The 19,507-nt window shown below is 53.2% G+C and overlaps 2 protein-coding genes across 14 annotated transcripts in view; both read left to right on the forward strand.

The window, feature by feature from the left end:
- Window positions 1-19,507, forward strand: part of LOC309811833 (homeobox protein Hox-C4) — a 63,975-nt gene that overhangs the window by 31,728 nt on the left and 12,740 nt on the right. For 2 of the 13 annotated variants that reach the window (XM_082635041.1, XM_082635047.1), the window contains exons 2-3: window positions 5,946-6,291; window positions 7,015-8,184. The exons of 6 other annotated variants lie outside the window; for them this stretch is intronic. In XM_082635041.1, the coding sequence (XP_082491167.1) occupies window positions 6,138-6,291; window positions 7,015-7,322 (462 nt within the window). In that variant the 5' untranslated portion in view covers window positions 5,946-6,137 and the 3' untranslated portion in view covers window positions 7,323-8,184. Of the gene's footprint in view, window positions 1-24; window positions 6,292-7,014; window positions 8,185-19,507 lie in introns of those variants that run through there. 5 more of the 13 variants (XR_014295262.1, XR_014295263.1, XM_082635039.1 and 2 more) reach the window with 4 other exon arrangements.
- HOXC5 (homeobox C5) lies at window positions 10,565-12,788 on the forward strand. The gene is made up of 2 exons (XM_082635848.1): window positions 10,565-11,027; window positions 11,728-12,788. Exons 1-2 carry the CDS (start codon window positions 10,574-10,576, stop codon window positions 11,940-11,942), a joined length of 669 nt encoding a protein of 222 aa, XP_082491974.1. The 5' UTR covers window positions 10,565-10,573; the 3' UTR covers window positions 11,943-12,788.

Here is a 19,507-nt window from a genome sequence, read left to right on the forward strand (position 1 = left end):
AGTAATATTCTAGTTTCTGAAATTAATTTCCCCCCCTCCCCATCTCTCTCCCTCTTTTCGCCAGTGCAGATTAAATGGTTCTTTTAGGTCTGCAAACAATAAAGGATAAAATTATTTATAGGGAAATGAGGATGGTGTTTCATTGTTGGCTTATTGTTCTAGAACATAATAAAATTTTATTTTCAAGTGGGAAAACTTAGACCAGGGGAAGAAGGGGAAAGTGAGAGAGAAAGTGAGGGGAGGCGGGGAACCACACACAGAACCTAGCCGTACATAACTTTTATGACATTTACAATTTCCTCATGACAACTCGCTGTGACGTCATAAATGCCTTGTTCTTGAACTTTACAGTTTTCATAAACCTCCAAAACGGGTCCAAACAGTGCTCAGTGTGGAGGGGTATAAGAGAAGCCAGGAAGTTGGGGATCCTTTGTCCTTATTCTGGGGGCCAAAAATATTCTGAATATTCTGGATTTTCATTTTCCCTCCTGGGCCGAGCACGGCTACTTGCTTTCCCTCCCTGAAATGTCACTCAGGGTCTGAGTTCCCTCCCCATTCCCAGTGGGGATGAGATACTATGTCCGAAGTCTCTCTGTATGCCCCCACCTCAGCTAATATTCAGCTGCTTGGGACAGAGGTGGGAGGCTTGGGGGCCAGGCCCCCAAAGCCAAAAATGATTTCTTCCAGAGGGAGCTGAAAGGGGCTCAGGGCTGAGTGTTATGGGACAGAGATGCTGAGGACCTATTTTACTTTTTAACCTTCAGCCAGAGAAGTGAATTGAGAAGCCAAACAAGTGCCGGTGTGGGAGTTTGTGTCTGCTAATGGTAGCAGCATTGAGTGGAGTGGTGATAAGGAAAGGTCAGGCAGAAATCTGGACGGAGAGAGGGAAAAGAGAAAATATGATGTGAGTTAGCAGCGTCCCTCCAGGTACCTTTCTTCTCTGTTTAATGGCAAATAAAGCAAAAGCAGCTTGGGCAGCTTCTCAACCTCTCAGCTCAAAAGCCCAGGCCTCTGAGGTGTTTGGGGCAGTTCTCAGGCACTTGACATGCCCCCATCTGGCCTTTTCCTCCTTCCCCGCTCCCTGCTGACCCCCAACTCCATTCAGCTAGCCAGGCTGGGCCCTGTCCCCAGAATATCAGCACCCCCAAATGGGATCCATTTCTAGATTGGGTGTGTCAGATTTCACTTTTCTCCAAGTGTTTCCACGCCTGAACTTTGAAAGACGAAATAGCATTCTTTTTTGCAATGCAATGTGTGTATGGGGAGGTATGAGCTCAGACAGTTTCCCCACTGGATCTTTGAGAAGCTGGGTGCTCCTTGCATCAGCTATGCTTTGGTATCCCCAAGCAGACCCAGTTCCCTGTGTTCAGGTTATCTGGCAGACTAGGAAACTCTGCAATCCTTTTACTCCGGATTCTGTGGAGATCAAAGGAGCTCGTACACAAAACACTAGGCATTTGGAGTAGGATTTATTTTTTTTTAATTTTTAAATTAAAAAAATCCAATCATAAGTCAGTCGGGCCAACTGAGCAGTCACTCTAGAACAGCAAAGCCTTAACCAAACAGTGCTATTATGAGGTGAGCTGAACAATTATTGAAACTCAGCTTTCTCTGCAAGAGGGATTTCAGCCTTCGCCCAGTGGCACAAAAGGGACCAGTGGGGCAATAGCTCCTCTCCCGCCCTGGAAGTCGAGGATTGAGGGGGTGGGTCGGCAGCTATAGTGGCTTCCAGGCAGCCAGGCACTCAGGCCGAGTGCTGAGTCCTGTGGCTCCAGTGCCCACGTCCCTGAGCAGCCTCCAGAGGCGCCGAGCTGTAGTTGGTGGCGCCGGCAGCCAGGAATGGAGTGTGTGTATCTGTGTGCGAGGCTGGGTGAGTCACAGACATCGGTGCAGAGTTGGGGGATCTGGGGAGAGAGAGAAGACTGGCAGAATACAACTAAGCAGGACCTCTGGAGAAGATTGTCCCCAAATAAAAATTCCAGATCTCATCCCTCTCACTTCAGATACCCTTACCCAAGAAATTAATATATTTCCCAGAGCAGAGTGGAAAGCAAAGGCAAGCAAGATGAGGCCTGTCCATGAACCCCTCCAGGGCCAGCGTCCAGTCCCAGCCACCCTCTCCCCAGTTCAGAGCTACACAGGCCCCCAGCCTGGAGCGGGGTAGGGCTGCAGTAGGAGCCCTATACTTGCCCTGGGAAACCCTCAAGTGCCCAGCCTCCAATGCAACTTTGGGGACTCCAGACCAATGACTGCCCCCCACTCAGGCCCAGGGCACCTACAGTAAGTTCTCTCCTATAACTAGCGCTCATGAAAAGCATGTGTTTTGGATGGGGGGTGGTGGCTGAAACAGGGAGCGGGCAACTTTCCGCCTTTATTCATTTTCTGTGTTTTTGGAATTCTGTTTTTGAATCCACTAATTCCACCTCTGAAAGCGAACCGCTCTTTCTGCCAAACCCCCTGATGCCTGATTCCGGAGGCCGAAAGGGGCAGACCAAGTCGGAGACCTATGGGCCTGATGGGGGGGTGTTCTCTGATTTCTCTAGGCTTGTTTTATAGAAACAAAGAACAAGTTCTCGCCCCTCCTTCCCAGGACTTGTGCATATTTACAGAGCTCAACTGCAGTTTTAATAAAACATCTGTTCTTGCTTCTGCTGATGAGTTTCCATAATTGTTTTCAGACAAATTTAACAGGAAAATATAAATATATTTAGAAAAACCCAAGTCCCAGCTTTCCCCCCATAGACAGTTGTTCTTTCGCCAAAAAAATAAAATTATCATGAAATGAAAAAAGGAAAATATAATCCAATGGAGGGAAGATCCGGCTCATCTGACCTGCTCTCCCCCCTTGGAGCGAATCCTTCCAGCAAATTTCAGCTGCATAATTAAAGATCCAACTGAAAGACGAAGGCTTCATTCCTCAGGAATGAAAGGTGATGGGGGAAGAGTGTGTTGGAAATTAATTTTGCCGAAAGTCTTTAAGCAGTAGGGGAATTTATTTGTATTTCTGCTTCCCCTTCTCCCCCCGTCCAGCATTTCTGCCTCTTTCCCCCAGCAGCTGGTTCCTGTTCATTATAAATCGGTGAGACCTTTCAGTCTCTGCCCTCTGTTTAGGGACGTAATAAAACACTTAACTTTCCGGGGCTGAGACTTACATTCTGTTCCTCAGGTCGCCCACCCCCGCGCCCACCACTTTTAGGCCCTAAAGGAGACTCTCCCTAACTTTGGGGCCCCTTTCCCCTCCAGACTTGGTTTAGGAGGGGCTCAAGGAAACCCAGGCATCCTTGCTGGGGAGCTGCAGCACGTTTCCCCAGAAGCCCCTTCTTTCTTTCAAGGTTCTTCCTTCCCCCACCCACCCATGAAAGAGATTTTAAAATACGTAGAAAATAACACTCATTGAAAGCGAAACCTCATTAAGACATCCTATCTTCCATCATTCAATTTGTTGTACATTGCAACAATTTAATATCTTGAAGGAAATATCACTGACATGATTTATCCCTCTAGCAATCTCTCTGAAAAGGAGGTGGGGGTGGGGAGGGAATTTACTCTCTCTTCCGGCCTCTTTTACTTGTTACACTGCTACCCTTAGAACAGAATTGAGGATGGGAACTCTGAGAGCGGCTAATTGTATCCAGGGGTGCACTGACTTGCTCCTTAGTTCAGCCCCCTCGGTCTTCCACCCCTTCCCCAGTTCTCTCTCTCCCTCTCCCTCTTGCCCTCCAGGGGGCCTGGAGCCCCAGCCAGCTGTTGGAAACCACTGCCCAGGCATGCCACGAATTCAATTCGAGGACAGCTGGATTCTAGAGCGAAAAGCAGCTCACGCTGGTGTCTGTTTGTGTACCTGCCATGGCACCCAAAATGAGACAACTCATCTAAAAATTTCTTCCTCAATTTAAGAATCCTCCTCTACGCTTCACCTTCATCTCCTTGGGGAGAGGAAAGTATGGTCCAAGAGGGGGAACCTTAATAACTATAGGGGCCTTCCCCCTGCCCTTCTAAATACCAACACATTTCCCTCCTTTCTGAAGGACTGGGGCTGTATTTTTAAAAGTCAACACAAATTGTCTCGCAGGAAGACTCTTCCATCCCGTAACGAGGTTCATGTATTAACTAACATGTCTCCATCAGCTCCTACACAGTCTGCTTTTGGGTTCGAAACTTTATTTTTCCCCCCTAGTGACACTCCAGGGAAACCTTAACGTTACAGAAGATGAATAAACGAGTTTTTTTCCCAGCGTAGTCCCGTTTATGGCTTTATTGCTACCCATTGATTACTCCGCTTTGTTACACAGAAGGAAAAGATCATAAAATCCGGAGACATCCGGGTTCTTGTTATAGCCAGTTTCCCCCCCGCACCACCAAAAAACGGTGAGGCGAAAATATGAGCTTCCACTGCTCCCTTCGCTTGCCCCACTGACCCCCTCTTTGTTAACTCAAAGCATTTTCAGCCTACGTTACGATATCAAAATAAGTTTGGATTAATCAGGGGAAAAAAGAAAAGAACATCTGCACACCTTCCTCTGTTTCTGTTTGCCCACTGCGGCTCCCTCAGAAGCCTCGGACACAGCCGCCTTTTCCTAACCTTCTCTTCCTTTTTCTTAGCCCCCAGGTGGGAAGAAAATGGAGGTAGGGGGCTGCTGAGAGGCCCGGCCCCACTAGGTGTGGCCGGCCCTTGGGTGAGAGCACCCCGGGAAACCTTGGCTAGAATCTCCAAGCCCCAGAGCTCAGGTCCAGGGGCACCTCCCTTGGCAGGACAGAGAGTCCGAGGGAGCAGGGGCTTCTGACCTGGGCAGGGGCTTTGAGCCTGCAAGACACTCACTGTCCATCAGAACCCCGCCGGCCTTCTCTTTCTGGCTGGATCCTATGTGAATTACCCCAACGGCCCTGGCTGGCTCTAAATCATAAATTCTCACCAACATAAACAGGAGTTGATGTGTCTAGAAGGACTCTCAGAGTTCTTTCTTCTTCCTTTCTTCCTTTTTTTTCTCTCTCTCCCACCGTTTACTTTTTTCGCTTCCTTTCCTATTTATTTTTAAAATAAATCTTCCCTTTTAGGCAAAAATGCTTCAAGAGTTCCCCCCAAAAGGGATCCTGAGGAGGAGGTAGATGGGGGGCTAGGAGGAAGAGGAAGCAGATGCATGGCTACTTTGCACACCTCAGCTCTGCCACTGCACCCTGAAGTCTCACTCTTCCCTCTTTAGACTTAGGGACTCCCCACAGGCTCCCTCCACCCCAGACTCTCCTTCCTCTGAGCACCATGTTTTATGCAATTTCCTTCCACTTTTGATTTTTAAAAAAAAATTATTGGGAAAAGTATACTGGTTTAATGATGTGGACTCACTCCATGGAGTATCAAACCAGGATTTCCTGTAGGATTTCTGGGGATCTCCCTGAGCTGGGAGGGAGTTCCTCCCATGGAGAAATCAAGATGTAATTTTAGAAGGGGGCAGATATAAAAGATGAAATCAGATTGAAAATACAGGGATTTCTCCAGCCCTGGCTGTGGCCACAGCACAGCAAAGTTAGCTGGTGCTGAGAGATTTCCTGGGAGTGCAGCTCTCCTTTTCTGGGCCCCAAGGCCCTGGTCAGGGACATTCACCCTTCCTTCACCTTCAAATCAGTTCCCTTACATATATATTTTTAAAAGAAATCCAAGTCTTACTTTCAAAGCACACACTTAGTCTCAACTAGGGAATCAACAGAAGCAGAAGCGATTTTTTTCCCCCTTCTTGACATCTGGCTTGCGATTGGCTGGGAGGGGGTCAGCTGACTTTGTCATTTTTGTCTGTCCTGGATTGGAGCCGTCCCTATAACCATCTAGTTCCGAGTACAAACTGGAGACAGAAATAAATATTAAAGAAATCATAGCCCGACCAGGTAAAGGCAAAGGGATGAATTCCTACTTCACTAACCCTTCCTTATCCTGCCACCTCGCCGGGGGCCAGGACGTCCTCCCCAACGTCGCCCTCAATTCCACCGCCTATGATCCAGTGAGGCATTTCTCGACCTATGGAGCGGCCGTTGCCCAGAACCGGATCTACTCGACTCCCTTTTATTCGCCACAGGAGAATGTCGTGTTCAGTTCCAGCCGAGGGCCGTATGACTATGGATCTAATTCCTTTTACCAGGAGAAAGACATGCTCTCAAACTGCAGACAAAACACCTTAGGACATAACACACAGACCTCAATTGCTCAGGATTTTAGTTCTGAGCAGGGCAGGACTGCGCCCCAGGACCAGAAAGCCAGTATCCAGATTTACCCCTGGATGCAGCGAATGAATTCGCACAGTGGTGAGTTTTACAGCTCCGAGATATAAATTAAATAAACTGAACTGGCTTTATGACCGGCTTCCCTAGAACGGGCGGAGAGAGTTTTTTATGGCCCCATAAAAACAATCACGCTCGTCTCCTCGCCGACGCCGAGACAGGGCCCCCTCTTCTGCCCCCTTTGCTCGCCTCCCGCTTGCTCGCAGGGGCCTGGCCCCCTCGGCCCCTGACGGATTGGAGGGCTCCAAGGCGAACTGAGGGGGCAGGAACAGGGCAGGGGATGAGGGGAGGGGGTGGGGAGCCCCCCAAAGTCGAGTCAGGCTGAGGAGAAGGGAGGGGGAGAGGAGGGGACAGAGAAGTGGGGAGAAGTTTCCAAGGAGCTAGGGCGCTTGGGGAGATGGGGGAACCCAGTCGTTCAGAAATGGGGCCCCATCCCCCGTGTTTGGGATTTTTCAAAAATCAGCTTTTAGACTTGCAGCTTTCTGCCTGGTTCTGTCCCCCACCCTACCCCCACCTTTCTTTGGGACCCACCTACCAACCTGGCGGTGGGGGGGCTGAATGAATTTGGGATCCTGGCTGTAGTACCCCCAGTGGGGGTGGAGACAGGGCAGAGAGGAGAAGGCTGGAGCCCGAGGGGGCCCGTGAGTTGCTGGCCAAGTTGGGAGGGTCAGGGCTGTGCTAGGCTAAATAGTCTGCGGAGGGTGCCTTGCTGATTGTTTTTAGTGTGTTTTGTGCCCGGATCTCTAGGGGTCGGCTATGGAGCGGACCGGAGGCGCGGTCGCCAGATCTACTCGCGGTACCAGACCCTGGAACTGGAGAAGGAATTTCACTTCAACCGCTACCTAACGCGGCGCCGGCGCATCGAGATCGCCAACGCGCTCTGCCTGACCGAGCGACAGATCAAAATCTGGTTCCAGAACCGCCGGATGAAGTGGAAAAAAGAGTCTAATCTCACGTCCACGCTCTCAGGGGGCGGCGGAGGGGCCGCGGTCGACAGCCTGGGCGGAAAAGAGGAAAAGCGGGAAGAGACAGAAGAGGAGAAGCAGAAAGAGTGACCAGGACTGTCCCTGCCACCCCTCTCTCTCCTGCTCCCTCGCTCCCCCCAACTCCCTTCTAATCACACACTCTGTATTTATCACTGGCACAATTGATGTTTGGACTTCCTGAGACAAAATTAGGGAGTCAAATATGAACCTGAAAAGTCAGCTCTGGACCCCCTCCCTCACCGCACAGACTCTTTCACAAGGCGCCTCCTCCTCTCCTGCTCCCTCGCTAGCTCGTTCTCGGCTCGTCTGCAGGCCCCTTCCCTCGCCCAGGCCTTGGGGCTCGTGCCTGAACCTCGCTTCAGACTCCACAGATCTCCCTCCAAACGAGGACTTGGCCTCCCACCCTCTCGGCGCCCCCCACCCCCGCCCCCGCGCAGAGAGCCGGCTCCCGGGCCCGGGGGCCTCCGCTCCCAGGCCTCAGGGCCCGGCATGGCAGCCGGGGAGGGCGAGAGGCCCAAGTAGGGTGCGTGGTGGTCCCACAGCAACCCCCAGGGCCTGCCCGCAGTCCCCGCCCGGCCCCTCTGCCCCAGCAAATGCCCAGCCCAGGCGAATTGTATTTAAAGAATCCTGGGGATCATTATGGCATATTACAAACTGTGACCATATCTGTGTGAATATTTTTAGCTGTATTTGTGGTCTCTGTATTTATATTTATGTTTAGCACCGTCCGTGTTCCAATCCCATCTTAAAAAGGAAAAAAAAAAACAAAAGAGGGAAAAGTACAAAAAGAGAAAAAATAGTGAATGACGTTTGTTTAGCCGGTAGGAGAAAAATAATAAATTAAAAAAATCCCGTCGTGTTACCCTCCTGTATAAATCCGACCTCTGGATCCGTTCTCGAATATTTAATAAAACTGATACTATTTTTAAAAGTTTATATCGGGATTTCTGTTAATTCGCTCGCCTTCCGGCCTTGGGGTGAAACTTGGAGCAGGCTCCGAGCGCTCTCGCGTCCGCCCGCCGCCTGCGAGCCCCCGGCCCCCTGCACGCGCCTCGCCCGGCCCGGCGCCGATCCCTGCCTCCCGGTTCTCCCGGGGATCGCGCTGGTGGCTGGGAGGCCTCTCCGGGTTCCCCACATAGAGCAACGCCCTCGCCCCGCAAAAAGGGCCGCACGGGGTTTCGCTGGGGGTAGAGTGGGAGCCCGGGTTGGTCGGAGTGGTCTCCGGCCCCACACAGGCCTTTCTTCCTGCCTTTGGTAGTCTGGGGTCCTCGGCTTCTGAACCCCGGGCCCCAAAGGCCAGAAAGGACGCATTATCCAGGCCCCAGGTCACCCCCGCCCACTCCCCGGAGCGAGGAGGGAGGCGCCGCCGGAAGCCAGCAGGGCAGCCCCCGGCCCGCGCCAGGCCGACTCTTGCGAAACGTGGCGGAGGCGGAGAACCGAGGGAAAGAGGAGACCGCGGGACCCGAGCCCTTCGGCAGAGATTGAGCGATTCAAGGACATCTCGGAAAAGAAAGCCTGGAAACTGAGCTCTCGCCTGCTCTGGGACTCCTGACGTGGCCGGGACCAAATTCCTTCCTCCTTACAGCGCCAGCCCCAGTCTGGTTCCTTACTCTTTCTTCTCCCCTCAAACTAGGCCAGTGAGGAGCGCAGCCAGACCCTAGCCCTTCCCCAGCTCAGGCCTTCTCTCCTAAACCCAGCCAGAGAAACCTGAGTGGACCTAGGGGGTGAGGTAGTGAGGGGGTCTCCCAGAGGGAAAAAATCCGCCAGTTTTCCAGACCTTCCAGATCCCCCGCCAGCGCCCCTTCCAGCGCCTCTGCCAGCGGGGGCGGGAGGGGGGCTTCTGGCCGGGGTGGATATTTCCTGGGGAGAGACAGTCAGGAAAGAATAAGACTTGGGGCTAGGGGAGGGGGGATGTAAAGGGGCCGAATGGCTGCGGAGCCCTTGGTCACAGGATGTGAAGGTGGCCCAGGCGCCTGCCCTGCCTACCCCCCATCCCCCCACCCCCAGCTAGATCCTTTTGGACACCTCCAGATAGCTCAGAAATTGCTCTCCTGTGGACCTTCTGAACCCAGGTCCCTGGAAAGCCTGGTCCAGAGGCCTTTCCTCCAAAGGGCACAAAACAGGCCTTTTCCTCTGCCCTGCTCATATAATATTTGTGGAAGCTTGAATCTTGCTTCTCCATGCCCTCAATTAACATCTATTTTCCATCCAAAATACCTGGCATGGGTACCACACCAGGGTCATACCCAGGGATGCAGAGCAGTCCTCCAGTTCATTGTGTCTGGTTCTTTACCCACCCAGCTAGCCATCCACCCACTCACACAATTGAAAATTGCCTTGTTGCTACTCTGGGGTCCCTGGCATGATGAGGAGGCCTACTCATCTTCCCCTGGCTCCTCACCTCCAGGCTCATCCCAGAGTCCCCAGCACTCTCAGTCCCATGAGCCCCCTATCTAGTTCTGCCCACCCGGGACCCCTCCTCCTGGGCATCCTGCCTCCCTCTGCAGAGGCTGGGTTCACTTTCTCAGGCTGACAGGCACCTTCTCAGCAGTATTAGGGCCCTGGGGCCTCAAAGGAAAGGGACCTCGACCCTTGGTTTAGAGAACCTGAGATAAGCCCCCTCCGGCCTGGGTAGGGGCTCTCCTACCGCAATCCCCTTCCCTCAGCCATTTGAACATTGCAAGGCCCCAGGGTTGGGGAGGATGGGGCCATCGTTACCCAAGAAAACCCCGAAAAAACAGAAAACAAAAAACCAAAAAACAAAACAAACCCTCTATGCATCCTAGTGAAGCCTCATCTCCCCTTAAAATTAAATACAATTTAAAAGGCCATTTCAGTGGTTTGTTGCAGCAACACCCAGCTTCTCCTGTACAGCGTGGAAAATCCAGAGTCCTGAAGGCCAGCCAGCGAGCCAGGCTGCGATTCCTCCAAGGAGGCACCAGGTGTCGCTGTGGGCTCGTTGTCCCGCCTACCCCCCAATTCCAAGAACCTTTTTTTTTTTTCTCCCCCGTCTCTCTCTTCCTCTCTCTCCCTCACTCCCTCTCCCCCTTGGTTGGGCTTTGCCAACATATCAAGATGCGTTTCGCCGGCTTCCATCACTAACCTCCCGGAGGTCATCAAGCCAAATTTATGAGTGGCCGCTCGAGTCACGTGACTCTATTTAAGGCTCCCTTATTTGGGAAGAGCGCATAGGATAAAGAAAGAGATATCTCCACCTATAAATTGTGCACTTTGGAGAACAAAAAACCCCTCAACTTCAAAGAGTCACAAATCACCCTTAATCAAAAAGGGTGCAGAAATTTTTTTGGGCCCTCCCCGCCATGAGCTCCTACGTAGCCAATTCATTCTATAAGCAGAGCCCCAATATCCCTGCCTATAACATGCAAACTTGTGGGAACTATGGATCGGCCTCAGAGGTGCAGGCATCCAGGTACTGCTACGGCGGATTGGACTTAAGCATCACTTTCCCACCGCCTGCGCCTTCCAACTCTCTCCACGGGGTAGACATGGCTGCCAACCCCCGGGCTCACCCCGACCGCCCCGCCTGCAGCGCCGCGGCCGCTCCGGGACACGCTCTGGGCAGAGATGAAGCGGCTCCTCTGAACCCCGGGATGTACAGTCAGAAGGCGGCTCGCCCAGCGCTGGAGGAGCGAGCTAAGAGCAGTGGGGAGATCAAAGAGGAGCAGGCGCAGACAGGGCAGCCCGCCGGACTGAGCCAGCCACCGGCCCCGCCACAGATTTACCCGTGGATGACCAAACTGCACATGAGCCACGGTAAACTTTAGGACTTCATTTTGCGCGCTCGGGTCCGCCTGGGTTTTATAGGCCATGCGGGGCAAATAAAGAAAAAAAACCTGCGGCCATAAATTTTACGATCCAGGCATCAATGGCTCGTAAAACTGTCCACTAAAAGGCTTAGAGGCTGTGTGCGCCCAAATTTACGACGACATAATTGGATCATAGGAACAAAACGTGTATAAAAGGCAATATTCAATTTTGGGGGGAGAGGGAGGGAGTTAAAAAAATAGAGGGATCTGAAGGGTGAGGAGCGCGGGGCTCCAGAGCGGGGATCCCCCCGCGGTCCCTCCTCCCTCCCCTGCGGAGCCGGCTCGGCCGCCGCTTGCCGCTCCGGAAGATTCCAGCGACTTGGGAGGGGCGGGAGGGGGGTCCCCGGTGCTCGGATCTCGAGGGTGCTTATTGTTCGGTCCGAGCCTGGGTCTCCCTCTCCCCTCCACCCCCTCAGCCCCTCCGGCTGCTGAGTGAAGGCTGCGGCGGAAAGTTTCCTGCCTGGGCGGAGGCGCCTCTCCCGGGGCCAGGCTGGCCTGGGCCGGGCCCGCCTGCGGCCCGCCGGGCCTGTCCTGCCCCGCTCGCGTCTTCTCCCTCCGGCCGCGGGTGGGGGCCTGGGGCTGGGATGGGAAAGCTGGGGCGCTGCACGCTATTCACCCCTTCCTGGCTTGGGGGGTTTATATTCCAGAGACTGACGGCAAGCGGTCCCGAACCAGTTACACGCGCTACCAGACTCTGGAACTGGAAAAAGAATTCCACTTTAACCGCTACCTCACTCGCCGCAGGCGCATAGAGATCGCCAACAACTTGTGTCTCAACGAGAGACAGATCAAGATCTGGTTCCAGAACCGCAGGATGAAGTGGAAGAAAGATTCCAAAATGAAAAGCAAAGAGGCTCTCTAGAGGCAGCGGGGAGGCCCGCTGAGAGCACCCCGAGCCCGCTTCGGTCCCTGCGCCTTTCCTTTTCGGTTTTCCTCTCTCGGTATAGGGCGGGGGCTTGGAGCATCGGCTCCCCAGCCTCACAGACAAAAGCTCTTTCCCTTGGCATTCCGCATCCCCACCGACCCCAGGTTCCCGCGTGGCTGCTCGCGCTGCCCGGACTCCCCTCAGTTCTGCTCAGCACCGAGGTCCCAGGGCAGGCTATCCGCAGAATCCCCAGAGGGCTGTGGCATAGGGGCTGGTGCTGAGCGAACCCGGCCTGGGCTGCCTCTCAGGATTCCTGCCCAGCGTGGCCGCTGGGGTTCAGGTGGGCCCTGCGGGCGCCTCAGGCCCCGCGCCGGGACCCTCCGGCCTCGCCCTCTCCTTTGTTCCCGGCTGCGGGCTTGGTAAGAGGATGGTTGTGCCTGGCGGAGTCCGGCACCAGACTCGGGGTGCTTCCTTGTAGCCACTAAACTCGATGTTCATTTTTTAAATGATTTGCATATGAAAGGGGGAAGATGACTGACTGCCTAGGACCCCCTTGGTTGCCCTATGCTCTCCCAACCTGCGCCCCCCACCCCAAAGCCCGGGAACTTGTCCAGCCTGCGCTCTCTGCATGCCCTCTCAGGCCCCCAGCCTCAGACCGCTAGCTAGCTCAGCTATTGGGGTTCCCTGCTACTGGACCCCAGCAAAGGTCCTAGAGGCTCCTGGCTGCCCCAGTAGTCCCTGCCACGACTTTCGGTGTCCTTCTCATCGCTGTTGTCCAACTATTTATTGACTCCAGGTCTTTCCTGAAACTATATTTTGTCATATCAAATAAAGACAAAGAGAGACGAGGACTAAAGATGCAGCGGCTCCTCTCTGTTTGGGGGGCATGTATTGGGGAAAATCGTCTAAATGGGCTATGGGGTGTTGGGGAGGCCCACAGCCTTTAAGCCTCTCCTTTAAAAGAATTTTTAGGAGCCTCTAGGAGTATTGAGAAGAGGAAGGTCGAACTGAGCTTTTTTCCCAATCCCTGGCTCCAAGAAGGACCTCTCGGGGAAGGGGAGGGCACCCAAGCCGTCTGTACTGGCTTTTCCCATGCTGTGGCTGTCCCAGGTATTCAGGCCTCTGCACCCACTCCCACTTTGGCTGGGTGGATCTGAGGCCTCTAGCCTCTAGCCTCTAGCAGCGGCCCCACAGCATGCCAGAGCTAATCTGCAGGGACCAGGGACCCATGGCTCCATGGTGCTCAGACTCAGGCCCTTCTGGGCCTGTGCAGAGCTCTCTCAGGGCTACGTGGTCCCCGGGCCTCACTGGACATAGAGGAAGGGCTGAGCTCTCAGCCTAGGGGCCTATTTGGTCCCAAAAGGATGCTCAGAAAGAGTTGGTACTGCTCAGTAGAGGGGCACTGTGGGAGGAGGTGTGTGAGCTTTCTAAGGTCGTGGGGAAGCAGTGGGGCAACCTGCAGTTTGTACCTGCCTGGCAGGAAATGTTCAGACTCTCTTCCCCACCTCCTAGGGCCTAGGGCTATGCAGGACAATTAGCTGGGAGAGGAGCTGCATAGACCAGTGCCTGAGTTGGGTCTGTTTGCCATCATTTATCTCAGTCTCTGGGATTTTGTGTGGAGGGGGAGGGGGAGCTAAAGGGAAGGGGAAAAGGCAGATAATTCAGGTGGTGCGTGAGGCTGGCCTAGGCCAAAGATCTGCTCTGCCCCAGGCTCCTGGGATGGGATGGGGGAGGAAGTACTTTATAGGAGAAACAAATGCGGGAAGGGTTCATAAAACTTTACTGCATTTCCTCTCCCGCCTCCCACGACAGGGTGATTTCCTGGAGCCAAGCCTAGGCCCCCCACACTGGGGGTGGGGGCCAGTTCAGGATCTGGGCTAGAAGTCTATTCCAGCAGCCAAGAGGGAAAGGGAGCAGAGAGGCTTTGGGGAGGGGCAAGGAGAATATTTATGGTTATTAATGCTGATGCTCCTTGGATTTATTATAAGGACTGACTTCTCTGCATCCCACTGCCTAAGCTGCCAGTCTGTCATTTTTTTTTTTTCTGAAAGACCCAAGAGCCTTGCCTCACCCCATACTTAGCATGTAGGAGGTCTCCACACATGTTTCTTGAGCTGCACACCCATGGCTACACCCTTCCCCTTCTCACTGCACTCAGGCCAGGTTAGGGAGCCTGTAATGTCTCTCTTCCACTAGCGCTCAGCAGTCAGCCCAGCCCTGCACCAAGTCATCTGTCTCCTTTCTCTCAAATAAAATGTGTAATTTTCTTCAGGGAGTTATTTTAATTTTTTCTCCATGCTGAGTAAAACTATTGAGCGAGCAGTGAAGCGTGGAGAAGCACTGGTGTCTCCAGTGGGTGACAGTTAACTGAGAAAGAGGTCGTGGTGTCCACCATCACCCACCCCAGCCTCCTTGACTGCGAGGCCCTGCGCTTCCTCCCGGGGGTTGAGGTGGGGTGGGGTGAGGGGACGCATCACCCCTGGCCAGGGGTGGGGACAGTGTGGCTCAGACCCACTGAGCAGGGTACACCAGCCTCACTATGCACTGATGCCTCCTCCCCGCAGGGTTTGGGTCTCTCTTTCCCTGGAGGAGCTGGCGTAGTGACTCCAGTCGGCCAGACTTGGGTAAACACAGCCGTGCCTGCCGGTTTTCCTCCCTCTGTCACAGTCCGCAGACCTGCGCTCAGGGCCCAGCCTCTGCTTCAGCGGCATCAGCGATCACAACCGAGACAGAGGCCTCGGACGTACTCCCTTGCACTGCGAGTGGGTGCGGCCCAGACTCTTGCTTTCTCCCTGAGCAGAGGCTTCTGCTTCACCAGCCGGCCTCCTGGAACAATCTTCAAGTACCAGGGTTTGGCATTGCTCTTGGGGAGTTAGTGGAGGGGCTTCTGGGTCCTAAACAGAGACCATGGAGCCTGCTTCTCCACTTTGCCCTGGAACCCACCCCCTCTGGCAGTGAGAAAGAAGGGGAAGAAGCATGACTTACCTTCCCGGGGGAGTGGGAAGAGGGGGACACGGCCCACTCTGAGCAATTAGAGGAGAGAGGAGGAAAAAAATAGGAGGAAAAAAAATATCAACACGACCTCGAAGGCGACAGGTCCTTATGGAAGTAAGTAAGTAAGTAAATAAATAAAGATCCACCCTCTGCCCTCTCCCCACCCTGCAAGGCGGGTATGGGGGTGAGGCCAAGGAGCAGCACAAGGGCTTTTTAGTGTAACTGAGCATTAGAGAAACACACACTGCTTCTATGTGAATTTAGGAGTTTGAAACTTTTGGAGGTTATTTATGTGAATGGCCTGAAGGCAAGCCCATGAGTGGCTCTTGGGGGACCACGTGATGTCATTAAACCAAGTTTTATGGTGTAGGGAGAGCTGACAAACCCACAATATATTTACATCATATATAATCTTAACTGTCCAGCCACGCAGCTGCTGGTGAGGTTTAATGCTAGGACAGAGGGCCTGGCAGTTAGAGGGGATTACGGCGCTGGGGATGATGGTGAGAGAGGTTACATCTTCGCAAATGAATCCCAGACGAACGCTGTAAGTTAATTTTCTCTCTCTCTGACCCTTTCTCCCATTTACCTAATCCCCCCCCAAAAAAGGAGGCAGTTCCCACTCATGAAGGGAGGGGAAGAAGGCCTCCCCAGGCCTCCCCAGGCCGGGGTGGGAGAAGAAGAGGAGAAGCCGCTGGGAGGTAGGAGGATGGGGGAGCTTGTCTCCCCAGACCAGCCCTCCCCACCCCCAGCCCCTCAGTCCCTCCAGCTGCAAGTCGACAGGGGTAAAGACAGACCTGGGTCCTTTAGAGCTTTGCCAGGTCTCCCTGACCCCCTCTCCCTTCTCAGTTGAGAAGAAAGACAGCGGCAGACACAGGGATGTTTGGTGTTTGTTAGGAGTGTGTAAACTCTAGGCGCAAGTGCAAAGGGCCTCTGGGGCCCTTGTTCTGGGGAGGGGCCAGTTCAGCCCTTGGCCAGTGGCCCAGAGTCCAGGCAAGGCAGGCAGCTGGGGAGGGGGACAGGGAAGGAGGCCTTTGGGACTATTGAGCCCACAGGCTGTGAACTGAAATGGCGGAAGCATCTTAAAGTTGGCGGGTGGAGCCCAAGGAGTCCCGAAACATTCTCTCTCTCTTCACCACCAGGCCTGGGTGGGCAGCTGTCCCACTCTCCACAGTCTGGGGTCTTAGTCTGTCTGGGGCCAGTGTGGTTTCATGCCTCCCCCTCCCTCTAACTGTCGGGGTCTTTCCTGGCATCCCTAGCCCTGGCCTGAGGTAAAACTAGGCCCTGGAGGCCTAGAGGCTCCTGCTGTGAATGCAGTATAAATGGGCACGGGAGTGGAGGCAATGTCTTTACTAGGCTGGCCAGGAAAGTCCCCTGGCCCCGAGGAGAGAGTGGCCTCTGGGCGATGGAGCCCTCAGGACCCAATATGGGCATGGTGCCCTGGGGCCAATCTCAGGCTGAGACTCCCTTCAGGTTTCTAGGAAGGAACAGCAGAGGCGTTGGGCACAGAGGCACCTGCGTGTGGAGGACACGTAGTGTTCACCTCCCCGTGCTTCACTGGGAGCTAAACCAAGAAAATGACAACATAGGAACGCAGGTTCTCTGAAGGGGCCAGGGATTCCAAAGCAGGGTGGAAAGCGGGTCCTTAGGGGGCAAGGCATCTAGGCCGGGGAAAGGGGGAGGGGAGCGAGGAGGTGAGCCAGAGAAGAGGGGGAGGGAATGTTTGGGGGGCAAGGGGCTCTGGGCGCCCACTGGGTGGAGAGGTGCAGTTGGGGACAGGAGGAGGATGCTGTTACCCTGCCCCTGTCGCCCAAAAGACTGAGAAAGAAACAGGAATCAGGCAGAGGCAGGGGGCCCAGGCAGACTCTGGCAGGGCGATGGGGGACAGAGACCCAAGGACACCCGCTGTCAGAGCTGGAGCCCCATCCCTCGCTCTAGGGGACTGTCACATGCTAGAGGAGCTGAAGAGCAGGGGCGCCCAGGTGGAGAACTCTCCAAAGCCTTCCCTCCGGGCCTCAGTCCCTCAACACCGGCCTCCCCCGCCAGCCTCCCACCCCTTTATTTTCTGGAGAGGCGTTAGGATCCCAGCGGACTCTTCCCAGTAACCCACTGGAGAATTAACTCTCGTGTTCTCCCTTTCTCATTAGGGGCCCTCCCCGACCCTACCCCTCCCACCCAGTCTGATTTTGAGGATTTTTGGAAACTTTCCATCCAAGCAACAGGGAGATGGGAGTTTCCCTTGGTCTATAACTTGACTCCCCCCCTCCCTCCAGCCTCCCTTGGGTCTTGGGGAGCGAATCTAATGGTCTTCAATCAAGAATTTAATCAGGGCCAAAGTCCCACACCCAGGCAAGACTCGCTGCCTTCCCCCACTCCTGGCCAGATCTCAGTCCCAATCCCTTCAGCTCTGTGTAGCAGGGTGAGTGAGTGTGTTTCTGTTTTACAGATTTACACAGCGTCTCTTGGAGGGTTTCTATGACTCCCTCACCCCGTTTTCCTGTTTCTTAGGCTCAAAAGTTCCATGTAAATATCACCCCCTTCTTCCCACCCCAGTAACTGCAGATTGTCTTTCCTCTCAGATAATTTGCCACGGCGTTGTTGTTGTTTGTTTGTTTGTTTTTTGTTGTGGTGGGTTTTTTTACATTTATTTATTTATTTTGCTGTTTTGTAGGACTAATACAAATGGAAGTAGTACAAGCACAAACGGGCCTTGAGATTCTTGGCTTTCCCACCCTTCCCCCATTCTGGAATTTGAGGTTTCTCTGGAATAGGGGGATGGGCGGTCCATCAGGTGCCAAGGTGCCCCAACTAACCCGGAAAGCTTTTAATTTTGTTCCTAGGTCTTTAACCCTAGAAGAGGTCAAGCAACCAATCAGAAATGTGCTAAGCAGGGTCACATGGCCTTTAGCAACCAATCAGCCAAAAAGTACTGGGGTCTCAGTCTTGGCCTTCCCCGGACTCCTCTTCCTCCCTCCCCACCACCCTCTTTAGTTCTTGGGTCCTCCATGTCTCTGATGTGAAGGGGATAAGTGATGCTGAGAATATTCTAGCCCTCTTCCTCTGTCCCTGACCCAGCTCTGGGGAGTCTTTGGCTTTTGTCCTCCAGTTCTAACAAAGTTATACTTCGAGATCAGTCTCAACTGTACTGGGATCTGAGGTTGTGGGGCATCCTCTGTATTATTCTCATGTTCTCCTGTGTGATCTTACCCAATTCCCTGGACTTTATAGATAATGCACTCTAGATTAGGCTGTACAGTGGGTGTGGATACGAACTCCAGCCCTGAATTCAAATTCTGACTATGATTATTCCCTATACACTTACCTTGCACACCTTTTCGTTTTCATTCTCTTCTGATTCTCCTGGGGACAGGTGGAGTGATTAGAAGAGACCTCTTTTGATTTATCTTTCTGGAAATGCTCCAGAAGCCATTAGCTTTATCAAAGTGTCTCTGGCATGGTTGGGGAAGGGAGCAAAAGTAGAGACTTTTTGAAAGTTGTATTTGGTACCTTTAGTTTGTTGAATAACTTCAAGCCAGTTGAAAGAAGCATTCTGAAAAAGGAAATCAGCACAGAAAACCAGGACCCTTCCCCCTCCCTGCCCCCATACTAAACAGGTGATGGATTTAAGTCCCCTTCCTTTCCATTCTTTTAACAAGATATGATGATGATGATGATGATGATGACGATCCTTTGTCCTGGCCAATGGTTATCAAAGGACACAGCCACTGAAGGTGTGGATTTTGGTGTTTGTGTTTATACATGGGTTAGGTGAGAACAAGCAATGGCTGATAAACTATTTCTGAGCAAGACCATCTGATGGCACAGAGAATGTGCATGTATGGCAGGAGTGCTTGTCCTCAGGTCTCCTGAACACTTGACTTTCAGGTCCAGACCCAGGCATTTCTCCCCCCACCCCCATCCGCCAGTCTCCAAGGCTTTGTTCCAGGGTTAATTTTCTGGTTGAGTTCCCCTCCCCTTCTCCTCCTCCTGAACTCCTGCCCTCCTTGAACTGACTGAGGAGCAAGAGTTCTGATGGGCTGTGCCACCCAGACCTCTAAGCCCTCCTCTGGGGGTGTCAAGGGATAGCCCAGATTGAGCTGGGCTTTGTCAGCAACCCCTGTCAGTTTGCCTTCTGGGTGGGGCTGATTTGGGGCCAATGTCACAGGTCAGGTGGGAAGGATTAGAATGAGAAGCCAGAGGGAGGGCAGCTCTTCTCAGAAACCACTGAGCCCCCACTTCCCAAGTTACCTTCAATCCCACCACTCCATTGACCTCTATCATGAATTAGAATTAGAGCACACAAACTTATTTTTCCCTAGTAGATGGTGTGGTAGTCTTGTCTGAGACCAATCCTCACTTCTATGTGGGTATCTCATGCTGGAGTTTCCAGACTCCAGGAAAGTAGGGAAAGAAAGGGCAGGAGTGTTGGCTCATTCTAAGCAGGCACTGGGAAGAGAGATTTTATTGCCTCAGCCCCTCTTAATATCCAGGTCAACTTTATCTGTGTCTTTGATTCTCCCTCTCTTTGTGTAATTGCTTTGGGCTGAGTTTCTGAGCTGAAACATCAT

This window comes from Mesoplodon mirus (assembly GCF_964341445.2).
Source record: "Mesoplodon mirus genome assembly, chromosome: 11".
Taxonomy (NCBI): domain Eukaryota; kingdom Metazoa; phylum Chordata; class Mammalia; order Artiodactyla; family Ziphiidae; genus Mesoplodon; species Mesoplodon mirus.